We start from the raw sequence: 23,306 nt of genomic DNA on the forward strand, positions 1-23,306 counted from the left end.
GCATGCTTTGACCTACATTTAATTGTGTTAGCAATTTTGCTGTATGGTCGCGTGGCCAGGACATCCTCTTTCTCTGTTCCAATAAGACGTCATAAGCTTCCGTCTGGACTGGGAGTAGATGGGATGGGAGAATGGTATGGACTTGCCTCCCAAACATCAAGTTGGCAAATGATGGTAGACCATCTCTCTGAGGTGTGGCACGAAGACTGAGCATAGCAATTCTGAAATCCTGCTTGAATGCCTCACACTTTAGAAGCATTGCTTTGACCTTTTTGATGGTCTGTTCTGCCAATCCATTGGACTGAGGGTAGTGTGGAGAAGATGTGATGTGTTTTACACTCCACTTTTTGCATATGTCCTGGAAGGGTTGTCCTGTATATTGAGGACTGTTGTCGGAGATGATGGATTTAGGAACACCGAACATGCTGAAAATAGAGGCGAGTGTGTCAGCGACTGTAAAGCTGCTTTTCTTTTTGAGCTGGTGAAAGAAAGGGAATTTGGTAAAATACCTAGTCGCCAAAAAGTAATCTTTGCCATCTGGATGGAATAAATCAGTGGCTATTTTCGACCATGGAACAGCAGGGATTTCACGTGAATGGTTCTCTACTCTGTTGTGGTTGATGCACCTGACAGTTATGGCATGTTTTTGCCTTGTTAATGCCTGGCCAGTAGACTGATCCTCTGGCAAGGTATTCTGTTTGTTCTGTGCCCATGTGTCTGCCTTGCAGGTGACTTAACATGGTTTGACACATTGCCTGAGGTATGAGGACTTGCTTGCCTTTGAATATAATGCTTCTGGGAGATGCCCCGTTCATCTCCTTAGTGCCAGAATGACCTGATACTTCCACATCAGAGATGTTCGTGATCGGGCCAACCAATGTTAATGACTTGCTTCCTCTGTTGCAGCTGTGGGTCTTCTTGGGTGGCCTGCTGGATCATTCCGGCTTGACTTTGCCCAAAGTGGATCAAATCAATGCGGAGATTATCTTCCACCTCATATTTGATATTGTCAAAATGGAGGTCTAAAGGCATATCTCTGTTGTTGGCTGGGTTGGGTAACCAATTCAGAACGTCAGAGATTACTATGTTAGAGCCTGGTTTATATTGGCTATCAAGGTCATCTCTTCACGAGTAGGTGCTGGAGCTGTGGATGAGGGGTTTTCAGCAGATCATCTCCGGTGGCCTACGGTCTGTTTGGACCGTAAAGTGTTTTCCAAACAGATACGTGTGGAAATGTTGGATGGCAAATACAAATGCAAGAGTTTTGTGTTCAATGTTAGGGTTGTGCAGTGGTGAGAGCCTTTGAGCCAAAAGCAACATCCTGTAGTAAGCACGCACCAAGATCCTTTTGTGATGCATCGACCTCTAGCACAGTGGGTAGAGGGGTTGTAGTATTGCAGGACACATGAGCTCGAAGACAGGGCGTCCTTGAAACTGTGAAAAATGCGCTGGTGGTCTTCGTGCCATACGTCTGGCATGTCCTTCTTGAGGAGGTCCGTGAGCATGGAAACTTTGGCTGCAAAGCCCATGATGTACAGAGATATAAAGTTAAAAAACCCAAGATACCTTTGCAGGTCATTTTTGTGCTGTGGGGTAGGCATCTTTTGTGTATCTTCTATTTTTACTGGAACTGGCCGAATGCCTTGAGAAGGGTAGATGGAGCTGAGAAGTTGATCGGGCTGACATTGATTTGGCTTTAGACACCATTAAAAACAAGACCATGCTTTCTGGCTGCCTTCATGACCATCTGTTGGTTGCTGTCATGTTCTGCCTTAGTCTTGCCAAGGATTGCTATGTCGTCGGCGATGCATAGGCACCTGGACACATCTTCAATGGTGCAGTTCATGTGTTGTTAGAACACGTCTTGGCTCACCGAGAGCCCAAACAACAAGCACAAGAAGCAATACCTTCCAGAAGGGCTACAAAAAGTGGTGAGCTCTTTTGATGCTGGTGCCAGATGGATGGACCAGTAGCCATTCTTGGCATCCAACTTAGAGAAGTACCTTGCTCCCGCAAGCTTGGGATTCAGTTCCTCAAACATGGGGATTTTGTCAGGACGTCATTTTAGTGCCATGTTTAGTCATCTTGGGTCCAGGTCTAAACATAGTGAGCCATCCTTCTTTAATACTCAGATAACAGAATGACAAGAATGACACCAGTTAGTATGGTGCTCAACTTTTCAAATGATTTTTTTGTGTACCAGTGTGTCCAACTCTGCTCTGAACTTTTCTTGGAAACGGATACTACACTTTCTAGTGAGTAGATAGTGGGATGAGCATTGTCCTTTGGGTGCAGCACTGCATCACCCTGAAATCTCCAAAGCAATCTGGGTACATGGCTGTAAGGTTCCTTATGGAGTCAATTCTTCCTTTGGTACATTCCTGTGCTGTCATAGTGGTCTCTACCACTTCGTGGATAGTAACCATGTGTGTGTGTCACTGCATGCTGGCAGATCAATGATTGCCAGGCCACTGGTTTCCATGACATAAAAAATCTCTGGTTTCCACCTGGATTTTCCGTATTGGCATTGTATTGTGATGGTGCCAGTGCACAGGATGTCAGACCCATTGTAGGTTATAAGCCTATCAGATATTGACTGGACTACACTATGCCATTTTCCTGTGTATGTGGCTTTGAGAATGTGCAACGTGAAGATGTTTGCACTTGCACCGGTATTGATTTTTGCTGTACTGTCCACAGTTCACATTTAGAGTGACAAATGCTTCAGCTCTTATGTCTCCATCCACATGATGCACGAGGTCGACATGATGTACGGTTTGGCTTGGATCTGTACACTGTGGTGTATTTGGGGTGTCTTTCACTTCATTGATATATTTACATTTTGCAGGAGGAGCCTTGGAACTATCATTTATGTCAGATTTCTGTGGAATCCTTTTTTGTTGAGAGTTTTATAATCTGGGTTTGTCTGCTTTGTTGCGTTTGCGACACATTTTTGCCCAATGTCCTTTGGTAGAGCATAGTTTGCACATGTCGAAACATGCTGGACACTGTCTGGGTAAGTGTGTAAGACCACACTGCATGCAGGTTTTGGGTGTCTTTGATATTTTGGTTATGCGGCAATGGTAGATTTGTGATCGAGGGCTTGAAGGTGCTGTTCACCAGCCACTAATGCCTCAAATTTTCTATCTTTGTCCAGTAGTGCATCTATTCAGTAACCTTTGGCTGTCTAGTAGCACTTACCTAAAAGACTTGATGGGTGTTGCAGTGATGATAAGCTCCATCAATCTCTTTGCAAGGTCTTCGGGATTGAAGTTGCATTTGGCTCCTTTGCACTGGCACCTGCCTACAAATTTATCAATGCTTTCACTTGGCTGTTGTCTGTACAACATAAACTCTAGACTGTGAATTCTAAAGTTAATTCAGACCTTTGGTTGATCTTCAATGAATTTGAAGATTTTAAATCGGGGTCCCTTTGGTCTTCATCGGATGGACCTGATGAGTTTACATGCATTAGCCCTCGGTGCCACAAGCAATTAGCAATTTGGCAGCTTTTTTCTCTTGTTCCTGTACCTGCTGGTCTACAAAATGTAAGTGTGTTTTCTATCTAAAGAGTTGAAATTCTGCAAGATCTCCTGCTTGCCAGTCCATAGTCAAATCTTTATTTGCCATTGTGATGTTCTTGGTTATTAGGTGCACTGGTTGCTACACAAATGTAGTTGCTGTATCTCTTTGAATGTGAATCTGTACCTGTTGCCTGTTGTCCCTGTGCTTTGGATAATAAATGCTGCAACAATGTTTTACTGTTGGCTTAAAACAGTGCTGCTGCTAAAGAGAAGCTTGCCTTTTTTTGCTGTGCTGTATATTTTACAAGTCGCACTTTAGATTCTTAGCTTCTTGTAATCTGGAGACTGTCCTTCCCTTGAGGAGTCTGGATTGGAGCTGATAAGTGTATCACTGCAATTTATGTTGCTGCTGAAGTAGTCTTCTGCCTTGTATTCTGGTATCTTCAGCAGTTACCTCCACTGATGTGGTATCTTTTGGAGCAACCGCTGCCAACCATGCTGCAGTATGTCGCAGTCTGTTGCCACCACATATGTAGAGGATCTCGATGTAGACCTCAAGGGATCTGTCTCTATGTTATCTATACTAAGTTAGATATTCAGATTGACAAGGGTTCTGGTTGAACACAAGTATCTGAAGTTTATTACTAGCAACAACTATATACAGCTCAGCACAGGCCTTGATCTGGACAGGGTCACAGGCAGTAGAGTGCATCTGCAATAGAGAACACAGGCAATAGTGAGCACCTAACATGGAGTACTTTTATACTCCAGCCTCTCACATGGTGGTGTCACAGAGTTGTCACTATGCAGCTTCTTAAAAGGTACATGTCATTGTCTGCATTGGCACGCATACAATATCACAACAATCACTATCTGTTGACATTCTGACTAGGCCACACTAACAATGGTATTAGGAAAACCTTTTTGGAATCATACCACAAGATGAATCATGGTCATGAAGAAAGGAGGGAAAAAAGTTGAAGGATGAAACCTCTTTCCGTTAACAAATATCATTTTGATGAGCACATATGCACACGTAATCTGTAGGTGACAAAGTGACAATGGCAATTTAATCACTTACTCAAAACCACCATGTTCCTTTACATTGTTAACATCTTCATACAAACTATTTGTACCACTTTCCGAGTCAGTTAAAGCTGAGGAATATAAAATGCAGTTGATTAGAAACAAGGCGAAAGAAGTTTTAAAAAACACATGAATATACATTGAAACTCAGAAAAAAATTTGGTGTCTTATTTAATCCTGAGCCAAGCTTTTGCATTCACATCCTCTCTTCATAATTCTACCTCCATAATATTGTGTGTTTCCATTCCCAACTCAGCCACTTTGCTGCTGAATTCCTCCAGACTTGACTATTTTCACCTTCAGATTTGACCATTAACGTTTTGACTGGTTGCTGATTCTCCAAAAACCTCAGCTCCTCTAAAACTCTGATGCCATATTCAATCCTGCACCAAATCTCACTTGTCCAAAATCTCTGTCCTCAGTCTCCTAACGGCTCCTGGTCCCCAATACCTTAAATTTAAAATCATCCTCCTCATGTTTAGGTCTATCCATGGTCTCATCCCTCCCATCTTTTGTCTTCTCTAATGGTACAACCTTCTCCTTCCCTGAACTACAGCCTCTGGAACATCACACTTCCTCCTTTATCCTACCATTGGCAGCTGCACTTCAGTCACCTATGCTCCATTGTTGGAAAATTACTCCATTTTTCTACCTCTGTCTTTTCCTTTATGATCTTCCATAAATCCCACAAACCTTCTCATCTCCCCCTTTGTCTCAGAATGCATTTTTTCCCCTTGCATCTCTGTGAAGTCCTTTGGGACATTTCTCTACATTAAAAGATACTATTTAAAAGTAACCTGTTATTGATTATGAAATGCTGTGATACAGCAGAGTTTTAACTGAAATTTATGTAAGACATTTGTCCTTTCTTTAACATGCATGAATTTAAGTACACAAATGAGTACCCAACAAGAAGTATAAATGTGGTACCAATTTTAAAATTAGTCACAATCTTCCAATGTTTTAGTGAGTTTTTCCATTGAATAACTGATCCAAATGAAGATAGTCAGTCTCAGTTAGAAAAGCAATAAATTGGCTAAACCTTGATTCAATGCCAATGATTAAGGGAGGGAGAAGAAAAATGTTGATTAAACCAGGGATCCAGCTCCTAATCTTTATCCAATGACCCTTTCCTGAATACCTGTACATCAAGTGAGAACTATAAAGAGCTGAGCTACAATGGGTTTAATGTCAAGTAGTTTGCCAATAGTGATCATCAAAGCATTCAGATGTATTGCAGCACATAGAAGAACTGCACTTATGAAGTTATATACCAACAACTTATATAGCAACTTTACTGTAATGAAACATCCAAAGGCGCTTCACACAAACATTCTGAAACCTAGGGCAGGATTTCCTGGTCGGTGAGTGGGGCCTGCTTGCCGACATGTGAAATGACGCGGGGTGACATCAAGTGGAACTCCCGATGTCACCCTGTGTCATTTCAACTTTCAGGTTGGCGGGGGCTCAGCCGAATCAGCTGTGCACCTGCCGAACTGTCAACGGCCTATTGAGGCCATTTACAAATTCATCATCATTAATGGACCTGCCCATCCAACCTTAAGGTTGGTGGACAGACCGGGAGCCCTGGTGGGCTTCAGAGAAAACATGAAACCTCATCCAGGGGCGGGATGAGGTTTCATGAAGGTTTTTTAAAAATTTAACTAAAAGTGATGGACATGTCCTAACTCATGTGACAGTGTCACATGAGGGGACATGTCAGGGAAATTTTATTTTTCTATTTTTAGCACTTTTACATTTGGAGCCGATCTCCCTGAGGCAGCACTCAGCCTCAGGGAGATGAGTGTGCTGTTTTGCGTGCATGCGCGAAAGAGGGCGTTCTCGGCTCAGGGATTCCCCCAGCCCTCACAGGGAGCGCATGGCGCTTCCTGGCGGATATCATGCTGGGTGAGCCTTAATTGGCCCACCCAGGTAAAATGGCGGCCGATTGGAGACACGTCTCTACGCGTCTGCTCCTGGACTTCCCCCCCAACTGTTGGTGGGGAGGGGGAATTCTGCCCAAGTAAAACACCGAGATATGTAGGTCGGATCACCAAAAGCTTGGTCAAAGAGCTAGGTTTTAAGAAAGGTCTTAAAGGAGGAAAGCAAGGAAGGGCAGAAAGGTGTGGAGAGGGTATTCCAGAGCTTTGGGCCTAGACAACTGAAGGCATGGCCACCAATGGTGGAGCAAAAATTGGGAATGCACAAGAGATCGGAATTAGAGAAGTGCGGACATCTTGGAGGGTTGTAGGGCTAGAACAGACTACGGAGATAGGGAGGGAGCAAGGCCATAGAGGGATTTGAAATTAAGGATGAGAATTTTAAAATCAACATGTTGCTTGACTGGGAGCCAATGTAGGTCAGCGAGCACAGGAGTCATAGGAAAACAGAACCAGGTGTGAGTTAAGATACGGGCAGCAGAGTTTTGAATGACCTCAAGTTTATAGAGTGTAGGAGAACAGCCCAGGAATACATTGGAATAGTCGAGCCTAGAGGTAACAAAGGCATGTACGAGGGTTTCAGCAGCAGATGAGCTGAGACAAGGTGAAATTGGGAGATGTTACAGGAGGTGCACATCGGTGGTCATAGTGTTGACACGAATACGAGGTCAGAAACTCATCTTGGAATCAAACGTGACACCGACATTGTGAACAGACTATTAATCTTGGACCGTTAACAGGGAGAGAAATGGAGTTGGTAGCTAGTGAACAGAATTTAGACTGGGGACCAAAAACAATGGCTTCAGCTTTCTCAATAATTAATTGGAGAACATTTTTACTCATCTTGTACTGGATATCGGATAAGTAGTCTGATAAGTTAGCAACAATGATGGAATTAAGAAAGGTGTTGGTGAGGTATGGCTAAGTGTTGTCAATGTACATGTGAAAACAATGCTGTGCTTTCACATGATGTTTGCCTGCAACCAGGTCTATGGATCTCTGAAACTTCTGCTCATCTATTCCACTATTGTGTTTTTCAAATAATTTGTTCACCCCTTGGAGTAAAGTATAGGCTAAAAGAGGAAGGGTGAGAACGGGGAAGAAGAGAGGAGCAAAACCACCGAATTCCATCCCATTGCCAAAAGAATGACATTGAAGCAGGAATAGTCTGCATTTCAAGTGAATCAGTTTTTCAAGAGCACCCCAAATACTGAGAATCCAGGTGCAGCAAGAAGTAATAAGGTGTGGAAACCCATTAAATTAGGTCTCTGTCCCACTAAGCTGCCCTAGGAATTCCTCCAGATCCCAGAATAGGCAGAATTACGTTTGTGCTATAAGCACAGGGCCAGCATTAAAAAAACCTTTGAGGTGGAAGGGAGAATCTTAGCCTTCTCGCCTCACTTTCCTCTTTGTTGTGCCCATACATTTGTAAACAAATGGGCTCCACAATGAACTGGTAGGAGGCATGTGCCAGAGAATCTCCCATAGAACAGGGAAGCACCATGAAGGTCCATGGAGGCAAAAAGAACAAGAGTAAACGAACAAGGCCAAAACATTGTATGTTTTCAAGAAAGAGTTAGATATAGCTCTTGGGGCAAAAGGGATCAAAGGACATGGGAAGAAAGCGGGAGCAGGTTATTGAGCTGGATGATCAGCTATGATCATGATGAATGGCAGAGCAGGCTCGAAGGGCCGAATGGCCTACTCCTGCTCCTATTTTCAATGTTTCTAATAACCTCATCCCTGGTTCACCAGCAATATTTAGGGATCTCAAACCTTCTGTCCAGTGTTCTCTAGGATCAGACAGAAGATTCTAATACCAGTGGACATAACCCTGTCAGGAATTTGGCAGACTTCTTATTCTGCAGAGCACCTCCAGTACTGTATGCCTGTCTGACAGGTGGTGGGAGCCACCCAAAGAGGAAATAAGCTCTAATAAGCGTTCAGAGGAAGGTGGTAGCTCAGCCCAAGTACTCAGAATGTGTAATATTTTCTTTGTTGAGGAGGGGTGGGAGTTGGGGGGGCGGGGGGGGGGGGGGTGGATGGAGAGAGAGGAACATAGTATAGCTTTTCATCCATAAACGAAGTTAAACAGTGGAAGGATATGTCCATTGTTAAAAGTAGTTTCCATAGTTTTGCCCCAGTCTCCCCACCTGCACATCAGTTTTCTCCACATTACCTTCCTCCTTCTCTTCCTCATCCAAAGCCTACCAACAGTAAAAATATGATCTTGTCGTCTTAACATGAACTACAAACTGGCTTATCTGCCTGATGTCCTCTGTTGTGACCTGGAAGGATCTTTTTGCACGGAAGCTGAAGACTGTGACCTTCACATATAAGAGAAGATTGTTCTTCAGGTCATCCATAGCAGATGACTCATCTTAGTCACTGTCTCTGTAGTGAAAAAGAGGCATTGAATAAAGGTTCCCTTGAACACGCAGAGATAGGAAGGGTATGGTCCTTGCAAATCAAAGTCCTTGAGAAATAACAGGTGCAAAGATAACAGTGGATGTGCATTTTAACTGTACATTTTATCTTCTGATGAATTGGACAAAGAGAACTAATTCAAATACTATCATGGGAACTGTCAAATAGACTGATATTCTCCCAAATTTATAAGATGCCACTTTTAACACTGAAACAATGGTAAGACTGCAGGAAGGCAAACAAAGTTTTCACAAAAAGCCATAAATGGACATGGAAATAGCATGTAGGAACTGGACCAATACTCCCTATAAAAACAATCTTGCATTTATATAGCACCTTTATGTAGTAAAATGTTTCAGTTAAATGCCAGCATCCTTGCTTTATCAAACAGGCCAAAGTAGGCCAGGCTTGTGCAGTAGTCAGACATCCATTTTATATAAAGTGACAAGCATGCTGGGAGCACAACCTCATCCATAGTTGTGAATTCAATGTAAGGTCCCATTTCAATAATTTGACTCTCTAAGATATGTGGAGTTGACTTGCCTATAGTCCTTCTTCATTCTTCAAACATCAGAATTGGAAACAAGTTCAGGATCCAAATTTCTGAATTTTACCTCCACCAGCAAAGCTCCATGCCATTGGTGAAACCTCACACAATTGGGGCCATATACTGAAGCAGTCCGTACCTATATACTGCAAGACCTGGAAAAGCTTCAGGCTTGGGCTGATAAATGGCAAGTAACATTCACGCCACACAAGTGCTAGGCAATGACCATCTCCAACAAGAGGAAATCCAACTATCTCCCCTTGATATTCAATGGCATTACCATCACTGAATCCCCCACTCTCAACATCCTTGGTGGGGGGGAGGCGGGGTGGGTGTTACCATTGACCAGAAACTGAACTGGACCAGCCATATAAATACTGTGGCTACAAAAGCAGGACAGAGACTGGGAATTCTGCAAAGAGTAACTCACCTTCTGACTCCCCAAAGCCTGTCCACCATCTCCAAGGCACAAGTTAGGAGTGTGATGGAATACTCCCCACTTGCCTTGATGAATGCAGCTCCCACAACACTCAAGAAGCTTGACGCCATCCAGGACAAAGCAACCCACTTGATTGGCACCACATCCACCACATTCAATATCTACTTCCTCCACTACTGATGCACAATGGCAGCAGTGTGCATCATCTACAAGATGCACTGCAGCAACTCATCAATGCCCCTTTGACAGCAAGTTTCCAAAGTTTCACAACCCACAACCCTAGAAGGACAAGGGTAGCAGATGCATGGGAACACCACCACCTGCAAGTTCCCCTCCGAGCCCCACACCATCTTGACCTGGAATTATAATGCCGCTCCTTCCCTGCCACTGGGTCAAAATCCTGGAACTCTCTTCCTAACAGCATTATGGGCGTATCTAAATCACATGAGCTGCAGCTAACCACCACCTTCATAAGGGCAACTAGGGATGGGCATTAAAAATGCTGACCTAGCCAGTGATGCCCACATCCCACAAAAGAATTAAAAAAAACCCACTAAGGCCAGGATTTCTTGGCCCCACCATGGTGGGACCCGCTGTGGGAGATTCGGCAGCCCAGACAAAAGTCCATTGACTTTCGGTGAAACCGGATTATCCGACAGCACATGGGGCTGGAAAGTCCAGCCCTAAGAGTCACCATGATAAAATCAGAAGCAAATTTCTAATTTAATGCAGATGTAAGAAACAATAAATAAACTAGCTTGACTCTCCAAATGACTGCATGCTGAAGTAATTTTTGGTTTATATTTTCTGTGTTTATTTTACTTCCAGATTTCCAGAATTTATAGTTTTATTGCACATCAATAACATTACAGGATGTTTTCACTCCAAAATAACTGATGAGTTATATATATTTTGGGTCAACTAAGAGGAGCAAGTTTCAATTGCATCCTGGTCTTGATGATCACTGCACTTTAATTAACTCCAATAATGTTTAAAACAAATTCCAAAGCACCTCAGTAATATATTACTTACATAAAGTGGATTGTGGTCTTGAATTGGCACTGTGGAAATATGAAATAGATAAATCATTTGAGAAATAAACATTTAATTTAAGTACCAGTAGCTGCTCTCTCACCAGAGCATATGAACTTCCCCATCCATGACAGCTTCCTGACTATCCCTTAACCAGCTACCTTTGTAAACAGGTTTTTCAAACAGCACAGGGTAAGGGTACAGATGGAGAGGAGACTACGCCAGAGTGAGATATAGACAGAGTGCGTAGTTGGGAACAAAGACAAAAATACCGGGAAAAACTCAGCAGGTCTGACAGCATCTGCGGAGAAGAACACAGTTAACGTTTTGAGTCCTTACGACTCTTCAACAGAACTAAGGAAAAATAGAAAAAAGGTGAAATGTAAGCTGGTTTAAGGGGGGTGGGACAGGTAGAGCTGGATAAAGGGAAACTGGGGGCATGGGCAGCTTAGAAATAGGGTATGGCGGTGCTGCTGCAGGGAGAGGTCGAGTGTGTTCATATGGCGGCGCATGGCACTGAGTGTGGATCTCAGGATGTGACGAGAACAGCAGTCCGAGGAGCGTTGTATGTCTCGGAGATACCTGTAATCCTGGTTGGGTTCGAAACACGAGGGATGGAACTTCAGTTTATATCCACTTGGGGTAAGTTGAAGACGGAGACAGTCACTGAGGAAGGAAATATGGCTGTGAAAGCAAGTTTTAGTAAACACCTTGTCAAACACCAGGAGAGAAATGGAAAGCAATGAAGGTGAACAAGGTGAAAGAGAGAGACGGAACTCCTGTCAGAGAGAAGAGCAATACTTCTTCAAGGTAGGCATTCCTTGAAGAGAAGTGGCAGTCAATTAAACACTAAGATATAAGCAAAAAACTGCGGATGCTGGAAATCCAAAACAAAAGCAAAAATACCTGGAAAAACTCAGCTGGTCTGACAGCATCTGCGGAGAGGAATACAGTTAACGTTTCGAGTCTGTATGACTCTTCAATAGAACTAAGGAAAAATAGAAAAGAGGTGAAATATAAGCTGGTTTAAGGGGCGGTGGGACAGTAGAGCTGGATAGAGGGAAACTGGGGGCACGGACAGCTTAGAAATAGGATGGTTGGGAATTTGTTTCAGGTGGTAAGTTCTTGTACCTTTTTTCTCAAGGTTAAATTTAGATTAAGAGTCAAGCTCTGACATAAAACTTTCAACCCTCAAGTGAGTTAAATAGCCTTGTTAAACTCTGAGCTGCTTGGCTGTGGCAGTTACCTGTCAATCAGCTAAAATTAGTTGGTTCAATAAGTGTTAATTACTATAGCAGAAAGCCAAGCTAGCTAGCGACTCATCAGAGACTCTATGTAGGCAGACCGGTTTCTTAAACTGCACGGAGAAAAGGGATGCACGGAGGGAAAACTACATCTGAATGAGACATAGACAGTTTGTGTAGTTGGGAGTTTCGTTCAGGTGGGAATTCAGTTCAGAGAGGAAAAGAGGTGCACCTTTTTCTACTTTTTAAAAAAAAGTCTCAAGTTTTCTTCTTTTGTCTCCAAGTAGATGAGTGCAACTTTCTATTACTTTATCTGTGTAAATTATTAACTAATTGACCAGGAGTTCCGAAGGTTCTATTGCCTGCCCAGTGCCAGGGTTAAGGATTTCTGCTCACATCTGGAGAGGAACTTGGAGTGAGGGGGGAAGATCCAGTGGCCGTAGTCCACTTGGAAACCAATGACATAGCAAAACATCATTCCTGGTTCTACCTAGGAGAATTTGAGGAGTTAGGACCCAAACTAAAATGTAGAGCATCAAAGGTAGTCACCTCTGAATTTTTACCTGAGCCACGTGCCAACTGGCATAGGGTCAGGCAGATTAAAGAGTTAAATCTGTGCCTCAAAGAGTGGTGTGGGAAGAAGGGTGGGCACTAACATCAGCACTGGGGGAAAAAGTGAGTTATTTCGTTGGGATGGGCTCTACTAGAACTGAGCTGAGTCCAGTGTCCTGGCCAATTGTAGAACTAGGGCTGCAGACAGGGCTTTAAACAAACAGAGGGGGTGGGGAGGGTTCAGGTGAAGGGAGATATAGAAATCCAAAGAGAACGGTTGAGGCATCAGAACAGAAGAGAAATGGGGTAAAGACAAGCAGACTGGGACAGGAAGTGTCAGAAAGTTTGACAAAAATTATGCATCAGTGAATAAGGCCATTGCAAGGCACAAATAGAAGTAAATGATTTAGATCTAATCGCCATTACAGAGACATGGTTAGAAGGTGATCAAGGTTGGGAAATAAATATTCCAGGGTACAGAATATTTCAGACAGACAGGCAGAATTGCAAAGGAGGAGGGGTAGCCCTGACAGTAAAGGATGGCACAAGGACATTAGTAAGAAAGGATCTGGCCTCAGAAGATCATGAGGTAGAATGAGTATGGGTGGAAATTAGGAATAGCAAGAATCAGAAAATACTGGTGGAAGTAGTTTATAGGCTCTGTACCAGTAGTTATACTGCTGGTAGAGCACTGAACAAGAAATTATCAGCGCTCATAACAAAGGAAATGTAATAATTGTGGGGGACTTTAATCTTCATATAGACTAGGACAATCAAATTGGCAGGAAAAAGTATTGGAGAAACTTAAGGGATTAAAATCCAACAAATCCCCGGGACCTGATGGCCTACATCCTAGGGTTCTAAAAGAGGTAGCTGCAGAGATAATGGATGTGCTAGCTATGATTTTCCAAAATTGCTTAGATTCGGGAACTGTCCCTTTGGATTGAAAGTTGGAAAATGTTACACTGCTTTTCAAGAAAGGAGGGAGAGAGAAAACAGTGAATTACAGGGCAGTTACCCTAACATCAGTTGTTGGGAAATTTCTGAAATCTATTACTGAGGAAGTCTTAACAGTGCATTTACAAAAGCATAACACCCGGTGCGGAGAGAGGTTGGGAAGGAGGAGGACCTCCTCGTGAACCTGCTCCTGGGCCTGGCCAAGTTAGCCATTTACAAGTCCAGGCAGCGGGCGATCGAGGGGGTCATCCCACCTGACTGTTTGCCCCTCTTCTGCGGCTACGTCTGCGGCCGGGTGTCCCTGGAGAGGGAGCATGTGGTGTCTGCCGGCACCGTTGAGGCCTTCCGTGCCAGGTGGGCGCCGCAAGGACTGGGGTGCTTTATCGACCCTCTTAACCACATTTTGATTTGATGTTTGTAAATTTTCTTTAAACCTTGGTTTTACAGCTAACCTGACTTAGGGGCTATGTTTTCTTTATCCATCATTTTGTTGATTTAGTTTATTAGGATGGCTTTAAAAGAGCTACAAAAGCATAGCATGACTAGAACAAGTCAACATACTTTTACGAAAGGGAAATCCTGCTTGACAAATTTATTAGAGTTTTTTGAAGTTGTAACAAATAGGGTAGATAAAGGGGAACCAGTAGATGTGGTATACCTGGATTTCCAAAAGGCATTCGATAAGGTGTCACACTAAAGTTTAATAGGCAAGATAAGGGCTCATGGGCCAGAATCTTCAGGTTGCCGATGCACGGTGATGTTGGGCGTGCATCCCGACGTCACTGCGCAGCATTTAGATCTTCAGTTCGGCGGCTGCGCAGCGTATTCAGCTGTGCACCCGCTGAACTGTCAAAGGCCTATTAAGGCCATTTAAAAACTAATTAAAGTACTTGACTGAGCTGCCCATCCAACCTTAATGTTGGTGGGCAGGCGAAGAGCCCAGGCGGCCTTCGCATTTATCATGAAACCTCGGCCAGGATTTTCCCCTTGGCGATTTGGGCGCGGGGCCCGCTCACCAAGGGGAAAATGATGCGGGATGACATCGGGAGGAATCCCCGACATCATCCTGGGCAATTTAAATTTTTAGGAAGGTGGGCAGACAGCAAAATCAGCCGTCTGCCGGCCAACCTGTCAATGGCCAATTAAGGCCATTGACAGGCTCATTAGGAAAGTTAAATGCCCTGCCCGGGCAACCTTAAGGCTGGCGAGCAGGCCAGGAGCCCCAGCGGCCTGTAGATTATTAATGAAACTTTGTCCACTGGTGGGATGAAGTTTCATTACCGTTTTGTAAAAATGTAATAAATTTTATGAGTTTATCAACATGTCCCATCTCATGTGACATTGTCAAATGAGGGGGACATGTTAACAATTTTAAAATGTCTCTTTTTTTTACTTTACTTACCTTTCACTAAACTCCCTGAGACAGGACTTTGCCTCAGGGAGCAGTGCGCTCTTTTGCGCACATGCATGAAAGAGTGCACTTTGACAGTTGGGGATTCCCTTCCCCCTGGAACAGGAAGCGCATAGCACTTCCTATCGGGCAGCCTGTGGGGTGGGCCTTAATTGGCCTGCCCACTCAAAATGGCAGTGGGCCCCGTTTTGGCGGTGGGGTTCGGCTGCCTGCCCGCCAGCCAAGGGCTAAATTCTGTCCCTCATCCATGGGCGGGATGAGGTTTCATGAAGGTTTTTAAAGTTTAATAAAAATTTTTAATAAAATTTATTCACAAGTCCCGGCTCGTGTGACACTGTCACATGAGGGGGCATGCCTTAAAAATATTTTTCTTTATTAAAATTTTTCAAAATCAAACTAATCTCCAAGGCAGCTCTGTGCCTCAGGGAGATTTCTGCGCTCTTTCAGTGAAACAGCACAGGCCCCGACTCAGCCTACTCACCCCGCCCGCAAAGGGAGCGCTGAGCGCTTCGGGTGTGTGTCATGCTGGGTGGGCTTTAATTGGCCTGCCTACATAAATTGGCAGCACGCAGCCGATCGCGGGTGGTGATTGGCTGCGCGCCCACCCACACCCAACCACCACCCCCTCCCGACGGGGAGAAAATTCTCTCCATGGAGTTAGGAGTAATATTTTAGCATGGATAGAGGATTGGCTATTGGATAGAGAGCAGAGAGGAGGCATGAATGGGGTTTTTCCAAGTTGGCAGGCAGTGAATAGTGGAGTGCCACAAGGAGACTCGGCTATTTATAATCTATATTGATGAATTAGATAAAGAGATAGAGGGTAATATATCTAAGTTTTCTGAAGATATCAAGCTAGGTGGGAAGATAAGCTATGGAGAGGACACAGAGGCTGCAAAGAGATATAGGCAGGTTAAGTGAATGGGCAATAAGAAAACAGATGGAGTATAATGTAGGGATATGTGAAGTTATTCACTTTGGTCATAAGAATAGAAAAGCAGAATATTTTTAAAGGTGTGAAGCTTGTAAGTATGGATGTTCAAAGAGACTTGGGTGTGCTCCTACAAGGAATGGAGAAAGGTAGCATGCAAGTGCAGGAAGCAATTCAGGCAAATGGCATGTTGGCCTTTATTGCAAGAGGATTGGAGTATAAGAAAAAATAAGTTTCAGTTGAACAGGGTTTTGGCGAGACCACAGCTGGAATACTGTGTGCGGTTTTGGTCTCTGCATTTAAGAAAGGATTTACTTGCATTGGAGGCAGTGCAGCAAAGGTTCACTAGATTAGTCCCTGGGATGAGGGGGCTGTCCTGTGATGAAAGGCTGAGTAAATTGGGTTTATATTCTCTGCAGTTTAGAAAAATGAGAGGCGGTCTCATTGAAATCTGCAAAATTTTGAAGGGGCTTGATAGGTTAGACACAAAGATTGTTTCCGCTGGGCGGGAAGTCTAAAACACAGTCTCAGGATAAGGGGATGATCGTTTAGGAAAGAGATGAGGAGAAATTACTTCACTCAAAGTGTTGTGAATCTTTTGAATTCTCCCCCCAAAGTGTTGTGGATGCTCCACTTTTGAATATTTTTCAGGCTGGGATAGACAGAATTTTGGTCTCTCAGGGGATTAAGGGATTTGGGGAGTGGGCAGGTAAATGGAGTTAAAGTCCAACATCAGACATAATAATATTAAATGATGAAGCAAGCTCTATAGGCCATATGGTCTGCTCCTGTTGCCATTTCTTATACCAGGGATCATTCATTTTGGTCTCCAGCAGCATCTTCCTGTCACCCAAAATACCACCTCCACCTGCTGGCCACATATTCATTCTCTCTGGGTTTGTGTGGGAATCTGACCTCTACCATTGAAATGAAGTCCTGTAGCTCAATTCCCTCAGCCTCACATAGCATAATGATGTTCGCCATGCGTCCCGACCCCTGAATGCCACACACACTCCGAGTCAAAAAGTGAAGAACCCTTAAGTGGGCTTTAATTGGCCTGCCCACGTAAAATGGCAGCACACAGCCAATCACCGCCCGCGATCAGCTGTGTGCCCGCCCACACCCAACCCCCCCCCCCCCCCCCCCCCCCGCCAACGGGGAGAAAATTCTCCCCATGGAGTTAGGAGTAATATTTTAGCATGGATAGAGGATTGGCTATTGGATAGAAATGACAGAAGTTAGCACTATGAAAGAACATTTTTCTCTATTGGCCGCATCTCTTTTAGCACCAATCATTCTTAGAGTCTGGTATACAATAGTATAAGTGCAAGTTAAAACTTTTTCTGCATTGCCTCATCAACGATTTCAAAAATGAGTCACACACTGCATCAGTGTGCAATGTTCCCTTTCCCACCATGTGAATGTTGTTGCCTCTCTGAATAGTGACAACTGAAACACATTATGGGCAGGTTTACAATGTGGGCTACATCTAGTAGATAAAAACAAAAAAACTGCGGATGCTGGAAATCCAAAACAAAAACAGAATTACCTGGAAAAACTCAGCAGGTCTGGCAGCATCGGCGGAGAAGAAAAGAGTTGACGTTTCGAGTCCTCATGGGACTCGAACTCAAGTTCTGTCGAAGGGTCATGAGGACTCGAAACGTCAACTCTTTTCTTCTCCGCCGATGCTGCCAGACCTGCTGAGTTTTTCCAGGTAATTCTGTTTTTGTTTTACATCTAGTAGAACTGGGATTGATTAAACTTACTTCCTGTAGGATCGCTATAACCAGCAGAGGGGGAATACTCTCTCATGCCATTGGATTGAGCTATTTCAGACCTAAATCCCAAAGGTGCAAAAAAATTGTTCGCCAATATACTGCATCATTCAATCCATTTTAAAAAATTAATACTGAACAATTAATACTTACCCATTCTTTTAGCTTTGATACATTCCAAAATAATTTTTTTTCAGTGAGTAACTAGAACTGATAATTAAAAATGCTTTCTTTCTGATGAAGTACTGTTAGAAATATTAGGAATGCTTTCTGCTGATCGTCTCAGGAGTATGTTCAAGAGAAACATGCAAAATCAAATTTGAAATGTCACAATTATTTAAGTTGAATTTCAATTATCCAGTAATTGGACACAATAAACGCCTCTGAGAGAAGATGATATTGAGCTTGTTCAGATACAGAATGCATTAAGGAGCGTACCAGACTAAATGTCAGATCTGCCAACTATATAAGGTAGACTAGAAAAAGACAACTGGGAAATTGCACTGCAAGAGGAAATTGCTGCTATAAATTAGCTAGTTTTCTCTTTTGTATGGATTGAGAGATTAGATGGAGGAACAGAGAAAGCACTTAACCACCTCCATTCATGCCCTCCACGACTGGTACACAATGGCAGCGGTGTGCACCATCTACAAGATGCACTGCAGCAACTTGTAAAGGCTTCTAAACATCTCCCAAACTTGCAACCTTTATGACTTAGAAGGATAAGGGCAGAAAGTGCATAGAAACTATCAACACCACCATTCTCTCAAAAGTCAAACACTTTTCTGGTCTTGAGAATATGTCATCATTCCTTCATTGTCACTAGGTCAAAATCTTGGAACTTCTTTCCTAACAGCACTGTGGGGGTACCTTCACCACATGGAACACAGTCGTTCAAGGTGGCAGCTCACCACCAACTTCTCAAGGGAAACTAGAGATGCAAATTCCCATCCTGAGAGCGAACTAAAAAACTAAAGCAGGCATGCAAAATGAGAATGCATAGAGAAAATAATATATATATAATATATATATATACACATACACACACACACTGGGTGAGGTAAGGCATATATAGATTGATAAAATGAGACAGCTTATAAAGAGCCCTTGTTATAAGTACCTGAGATGATCTTGTCCTTTTTCTTTTCTCATTTTTACCTTCTTCTCCCTTTCTCCATCACCAACCTCCTTCTTGAACAGCTTTCCCAATTCTTTCATTCGGCCTTTAAGGGTCCTAGATAGATGTGAGGAACATTAACACGGAGCTACATTTAGGATCCCTGAGAAAAATGCCTTTTTGCTATGAACATGAATAGGAGTATTTGGAGATAGCTCGGATTATAACAGCTGTGCCCAATCTTGTCCATGAACATTGTCCACGTACCTACACTCTTCAACATGATTCAACGAATAGCGATCCCAAGCTAAGATAATGGCTGGCGTTTATCCTTCGTACTTGTGGGGCTAAGGTAGAATGAAGCAACCCAACTGTTTCCCTATTGAGATAAGCTAACTCCATACATTAAGGATTGAAGCTTAGACTGTGAAACTTCTTCGCTGATCTAAACTGGATGGCAGTGGGCTACTACTAGTCTCAGTGTCCCAGGCTTGAGGGGGAAAAACAGCCAATCAGATCACCCAATTTCAGCTATCATCAAGAGACCTTTGATGGAAAGTGAAAGTGGATACAGCACAGATAAAGTTGAGTTCAGGTGTGATAATACTGCTCCACCTCCATCAGTGCAGGTACAACAAGAACATTCATTGTGCAAACCTACACAATGAGACAGGTCAATGTGCTGAAAGGTGAGTCAGTGACTTCAGGGAGGAAAGAATACAAATATTGCTAGTCTGAAATGAAACATAATTTTAAATTTGAGAATTATTTAATTTAGATAGAAAATGGGGAATACCCATTAACATATTGCACAAACTTACGTGTAAGTTGCATTCAGACCAGACAAAAGCCCCATGTTTAATCCTTAATCTTTGTTTGATATTATAATTGATCTCAGCATATCACAAGCAACCCATGGAGGTCAAGCACCATAAGAAATGGAAGCCTACTACCTAGTGTTGATCCTTTCCAATGCTTAACAACCAGTAGATATTAAAACAGCATGGTAAGCACTGATAAGCCCTTGCAAACTAAGATTCCTCTTCACTTTAAGACAGGATACTCGTTTTACATGCATCAGAGGATTGAAAAACTAAGTAAAGCCTGAAAAGGTATTAAATTTATTGAACTATTCAACCAGCGCCACAGTCTATCTATGGCTCCTACTATAATGATGAAACAGTTGGGAGAGAGCAGGATAAAGATCAGCTATGATGTGTTCAATGTTAAAATGGATTATAAATACATGAATTTTGTTCAAATCTTTTACATTTTTCCCTAAGAAATTAATGCTCAGATGCTTTTCCAGGGATGAAGCAGTGCTCCTTCATAAAGCTAAGATAATTTCAGTGAGGAAATCTTCAGTGCCAGCCCTCAGAATCTTTATACAGAGTGTGTCTGCTATCCAAATCAATGGAGAAATAAATGTAAAATGCTTACTCAGAGTTTCTTGTTTCTGCATCATCATACACTTGCTCATGTAATGACTCTGAAACAAAAATGATATATACAGTAAGTCTGACAGGAAAAAGGATTGAACAACAGAATATGGACAGCTACAAACTGTAAACTGCATTAAGCTGAACGTATGGGAGAGTCTGTAGGCCAATGGGAAGAAATTATCACTTAATTAACTCAATATCAACATCAAAACTGACATTACATTTTGGACATTTACACTCTATTATACCATCCGAAAATACAGCATTAGTTTCCACATGTATGCTGATGACTAGCGTTGTTACATCATCACTATTTCTCTTGATCCCTCCACTGCTGCTAAATTGTCAAGACTTGCTTGTTCAACATTCAGTACTGAATAAGCAGATATTTTCTCCTACTAAATATTGGAAAGACTAAAGTCATTGTCATTGGTCCCTGCCACAAACTCTGTACTCTAGCCATCGACTCTATCCTTCTTCGAAGCAACAGTCTGATGTTGAATCTGTGCCATTGCTCAGGTCGCATAAATCCACCTCCATAACGTCGCCCAACTCTGCTCCTGCCTCAGTTCATCTGCTGCCGAAACCTTCATCCAGGCCTTTTTCACCCCTGGACTTTACTATTCTAACACACAGCAGCTGACCTTCCACATACTACCCTTAATAAACTTAAGGTCATCCAACACTCTGCTGCCCATGTCCTAACTCACACCAAGCCTCATTCACCTATCAGCCTTGTGCTCTCTGACCTCTGACATTATCCTATAACCTGTCAAAATATCTGCGCTCCTTTCATTCAGCCTCATGAGCATCCCTGATATTGGTCCTTCATCGTCAAGGCCCTTGCTATACCTCTCTGCCTCTCTTTCCTCTTTTAAGATGCTCATTAAAACCTACATCTGCTCCAATTTCCTCTTGTGTCACATTTTGGTTGATAATGCTCCTGTGAACTGACATAGTATATTTTACAATGTTAAAAAGCTACATATTATCATACAAGTCTGGCAGAATTTTATGGAAAGAACTAATCTTAATCAATTTACAAAGTTTCAAAGTTTAATTTAAGAAAACAGTTACTTAGTTTGCAATTCAAAATATTCCAAGCAAATGCGGGCTTAAGATATTTTTGCACAAGACAAATTCCAGATCTAGCACAAAGTATCATGCTTATCTATGTAGCGTTTGGCTGCAATCTGGAACAAAACTAAATGGCCATATATGTAGATCAATGAGAGTTTTAAATTCATTGATCCTGGAAGTACCACAACAACTTGCATTTATGTAGCACCTTTAATACAGACAGTGGTCCCAAAGCATTTGCAGAGGCATAAGGAAAGAAGTGATGTTAAATCAAAGGAAATATTAGCAGAGTTGACCAATTATTAGTGGGTTTAAGGAAGGACAGGGAAGTGGAGAGGTTTAAGGTAGGATTTGCAGTGGATGGAGTGTAGGGAGTTTAAGACATTGTCACACAACGTGAGACAAGGGGTTGCGGGGTGGTGGGGAGGGTGGTGGTGGTGGTGGGGGCTGTTGACGTACAAGACATTGGAGTTAGAGGAACAAAATTCACGATGAGGGGTTTAATGCTGGAGGAGGTTACAGAGATAGGGAAATGCAAGGACATTAAGAGAATTAAATGCAAGCAAAAGAAGTTTTAAATTTGATATTCTCAAGTCTGGGAGCCAATGTAGAGAGGTCAGGGATGATGGATGAGTGGACTTCAATAGATATGTGCAGCAGAGCTTTCACTGAACTGAAGTGAATGACAGAGGGATGGCTGACCTAGAGAGTATTTGATTTTGTTTGATGACAGTTTCAGCATCAGATCTACTGAGTTAGGGGAGAAGCAGATGATTACAGTGATAGTCTTTGTGACTGATGGGATATGGACTTTGAAGTTCAGCTTGGCTGAATTCAGCATTTGAAACCTCAATCAAATATAAGCTATTCAACCATGCATTAAATCCCTCCATCATTTCATCCCTTCCTATCTTTTTAACCTTCTCCAGCCCTACAATCACCCCTGAAATCCTCATTCCTTACTCAAGCCTCTTGTGTATTTCTCGTGACCTGACCTGCTTATGATCCATACTCAGGAATTCTTTCCCTAACCCCTTCACCTTTCCTTTTCCCTTTCCTCATTCAACACCTTCCTTAACATCCACTTCTTGGACCAAGCTTTTGGTTATCCCTTCAAATATCTTTCTCTTTGGTTCTGTATCCATTTTTAAATTATTTCCCTGTGACGCACTTGTGAATTTTTCTACTTTAAAATGAGTTACATGAACGCAAGTTGCTGTGGAGAAGTCTTTATTTTGGACGTTCACCATTACATTTTCTGGCAACAGCCATTTCAGGCCTCTTGCTTCCCAGGACTGCTCCACTAATGAAAGTGGTCAGCTACACTTCAGAGCAGCTCTCCAGCTCAATGATGCCCTAGTTAAGATATGATTAAATGTTAAGAGGTGTGTCACTCAACAGAGGATCTTTTGAACTTACCGTCATCAGCAAAATGGTTCTGTGAACTGCTAAAGCTTTTGATTGTGTCGGTCATGACCAGAATAGAGAGAGACAAAAGTAAGAAACTGTACTTTTTGCGGTCTTGCATATATTTTCTTCATTAAAGGCATTATATTTTATAATCCTAAAAAGTCCATTATAAAACTTCATTAATGAGCAACAAATTGAGAAAAGCCAAACTAACTTGAATTTAATCAAACTTATACTTTACATGAAAATCTATGATTCCGCAATAAGTTTTAGGTTCTGTGATCATGCATTCTTCATATTTAAAATCAGAAAAATTGTACATTTTGCAAGACTGTACAGCACTTTCTCCTTTTCATCTTCTACCAATTAATAAAATCCTAGTTATTCTTATT

At 42.6% G+C, this 23,306-nt stretch overlaps 1 protein-coding gene across 3 annotated transcripts in view; it reads right to left on the minus strand.

The window, feature by feature from the left end:
- The window catches only part of LOC121288856 (FYN-binding protein 1), a 110,359-nt gene that overhangs the window by 27,843 nt on the left and 59,210 nt on the right, over nt 1-23,306 (minus strand). For 2 of the 3 annotated variants that reach the window (XM_041207652.1, XM_041207651.1), the window contains exons 12-16: nt 22,924-22,958; nt 20,423-20,471; nt 18,986-19,099; nt 10,996-11,024; nt 4,606-4,681 (exon numbers count right to left, since the gene is read on the minus strand). In XM_041207652.1, the coding sequence (XP_041063586.1) occupies nt 4,606-4,681; nt 10,996-11,024; nt 18,986-19,099; nt 20,423-20,471; nt 22,924-22,958 (303 nt within the window). The remainder of the gene's footprint in view (nt 1-4,605; nt 4,682-10,995; nt 11,025-18,985; nt 19,100-20,422; nt 20,472-22,923; nt 22,959-23,306) is intronic. The other variant, XM_041207653.1, reaches the window with a different exon arrangement.

The sequence above is a fragment of the Carcharodon carcharias genome, chromosome 16, assembly GCF_017639515.1.
Source record: "Carcharodon carcharias isolate sCarCar2 chromosome 16, sCarCar2.pri, whole genome shotgun sequence".
NCBI lineage: Eukaryota > Metazoa > Chordata > Chondrichthyes > Lamniformes > Lamnidae > Carcharodon > Carcharodon carcharias.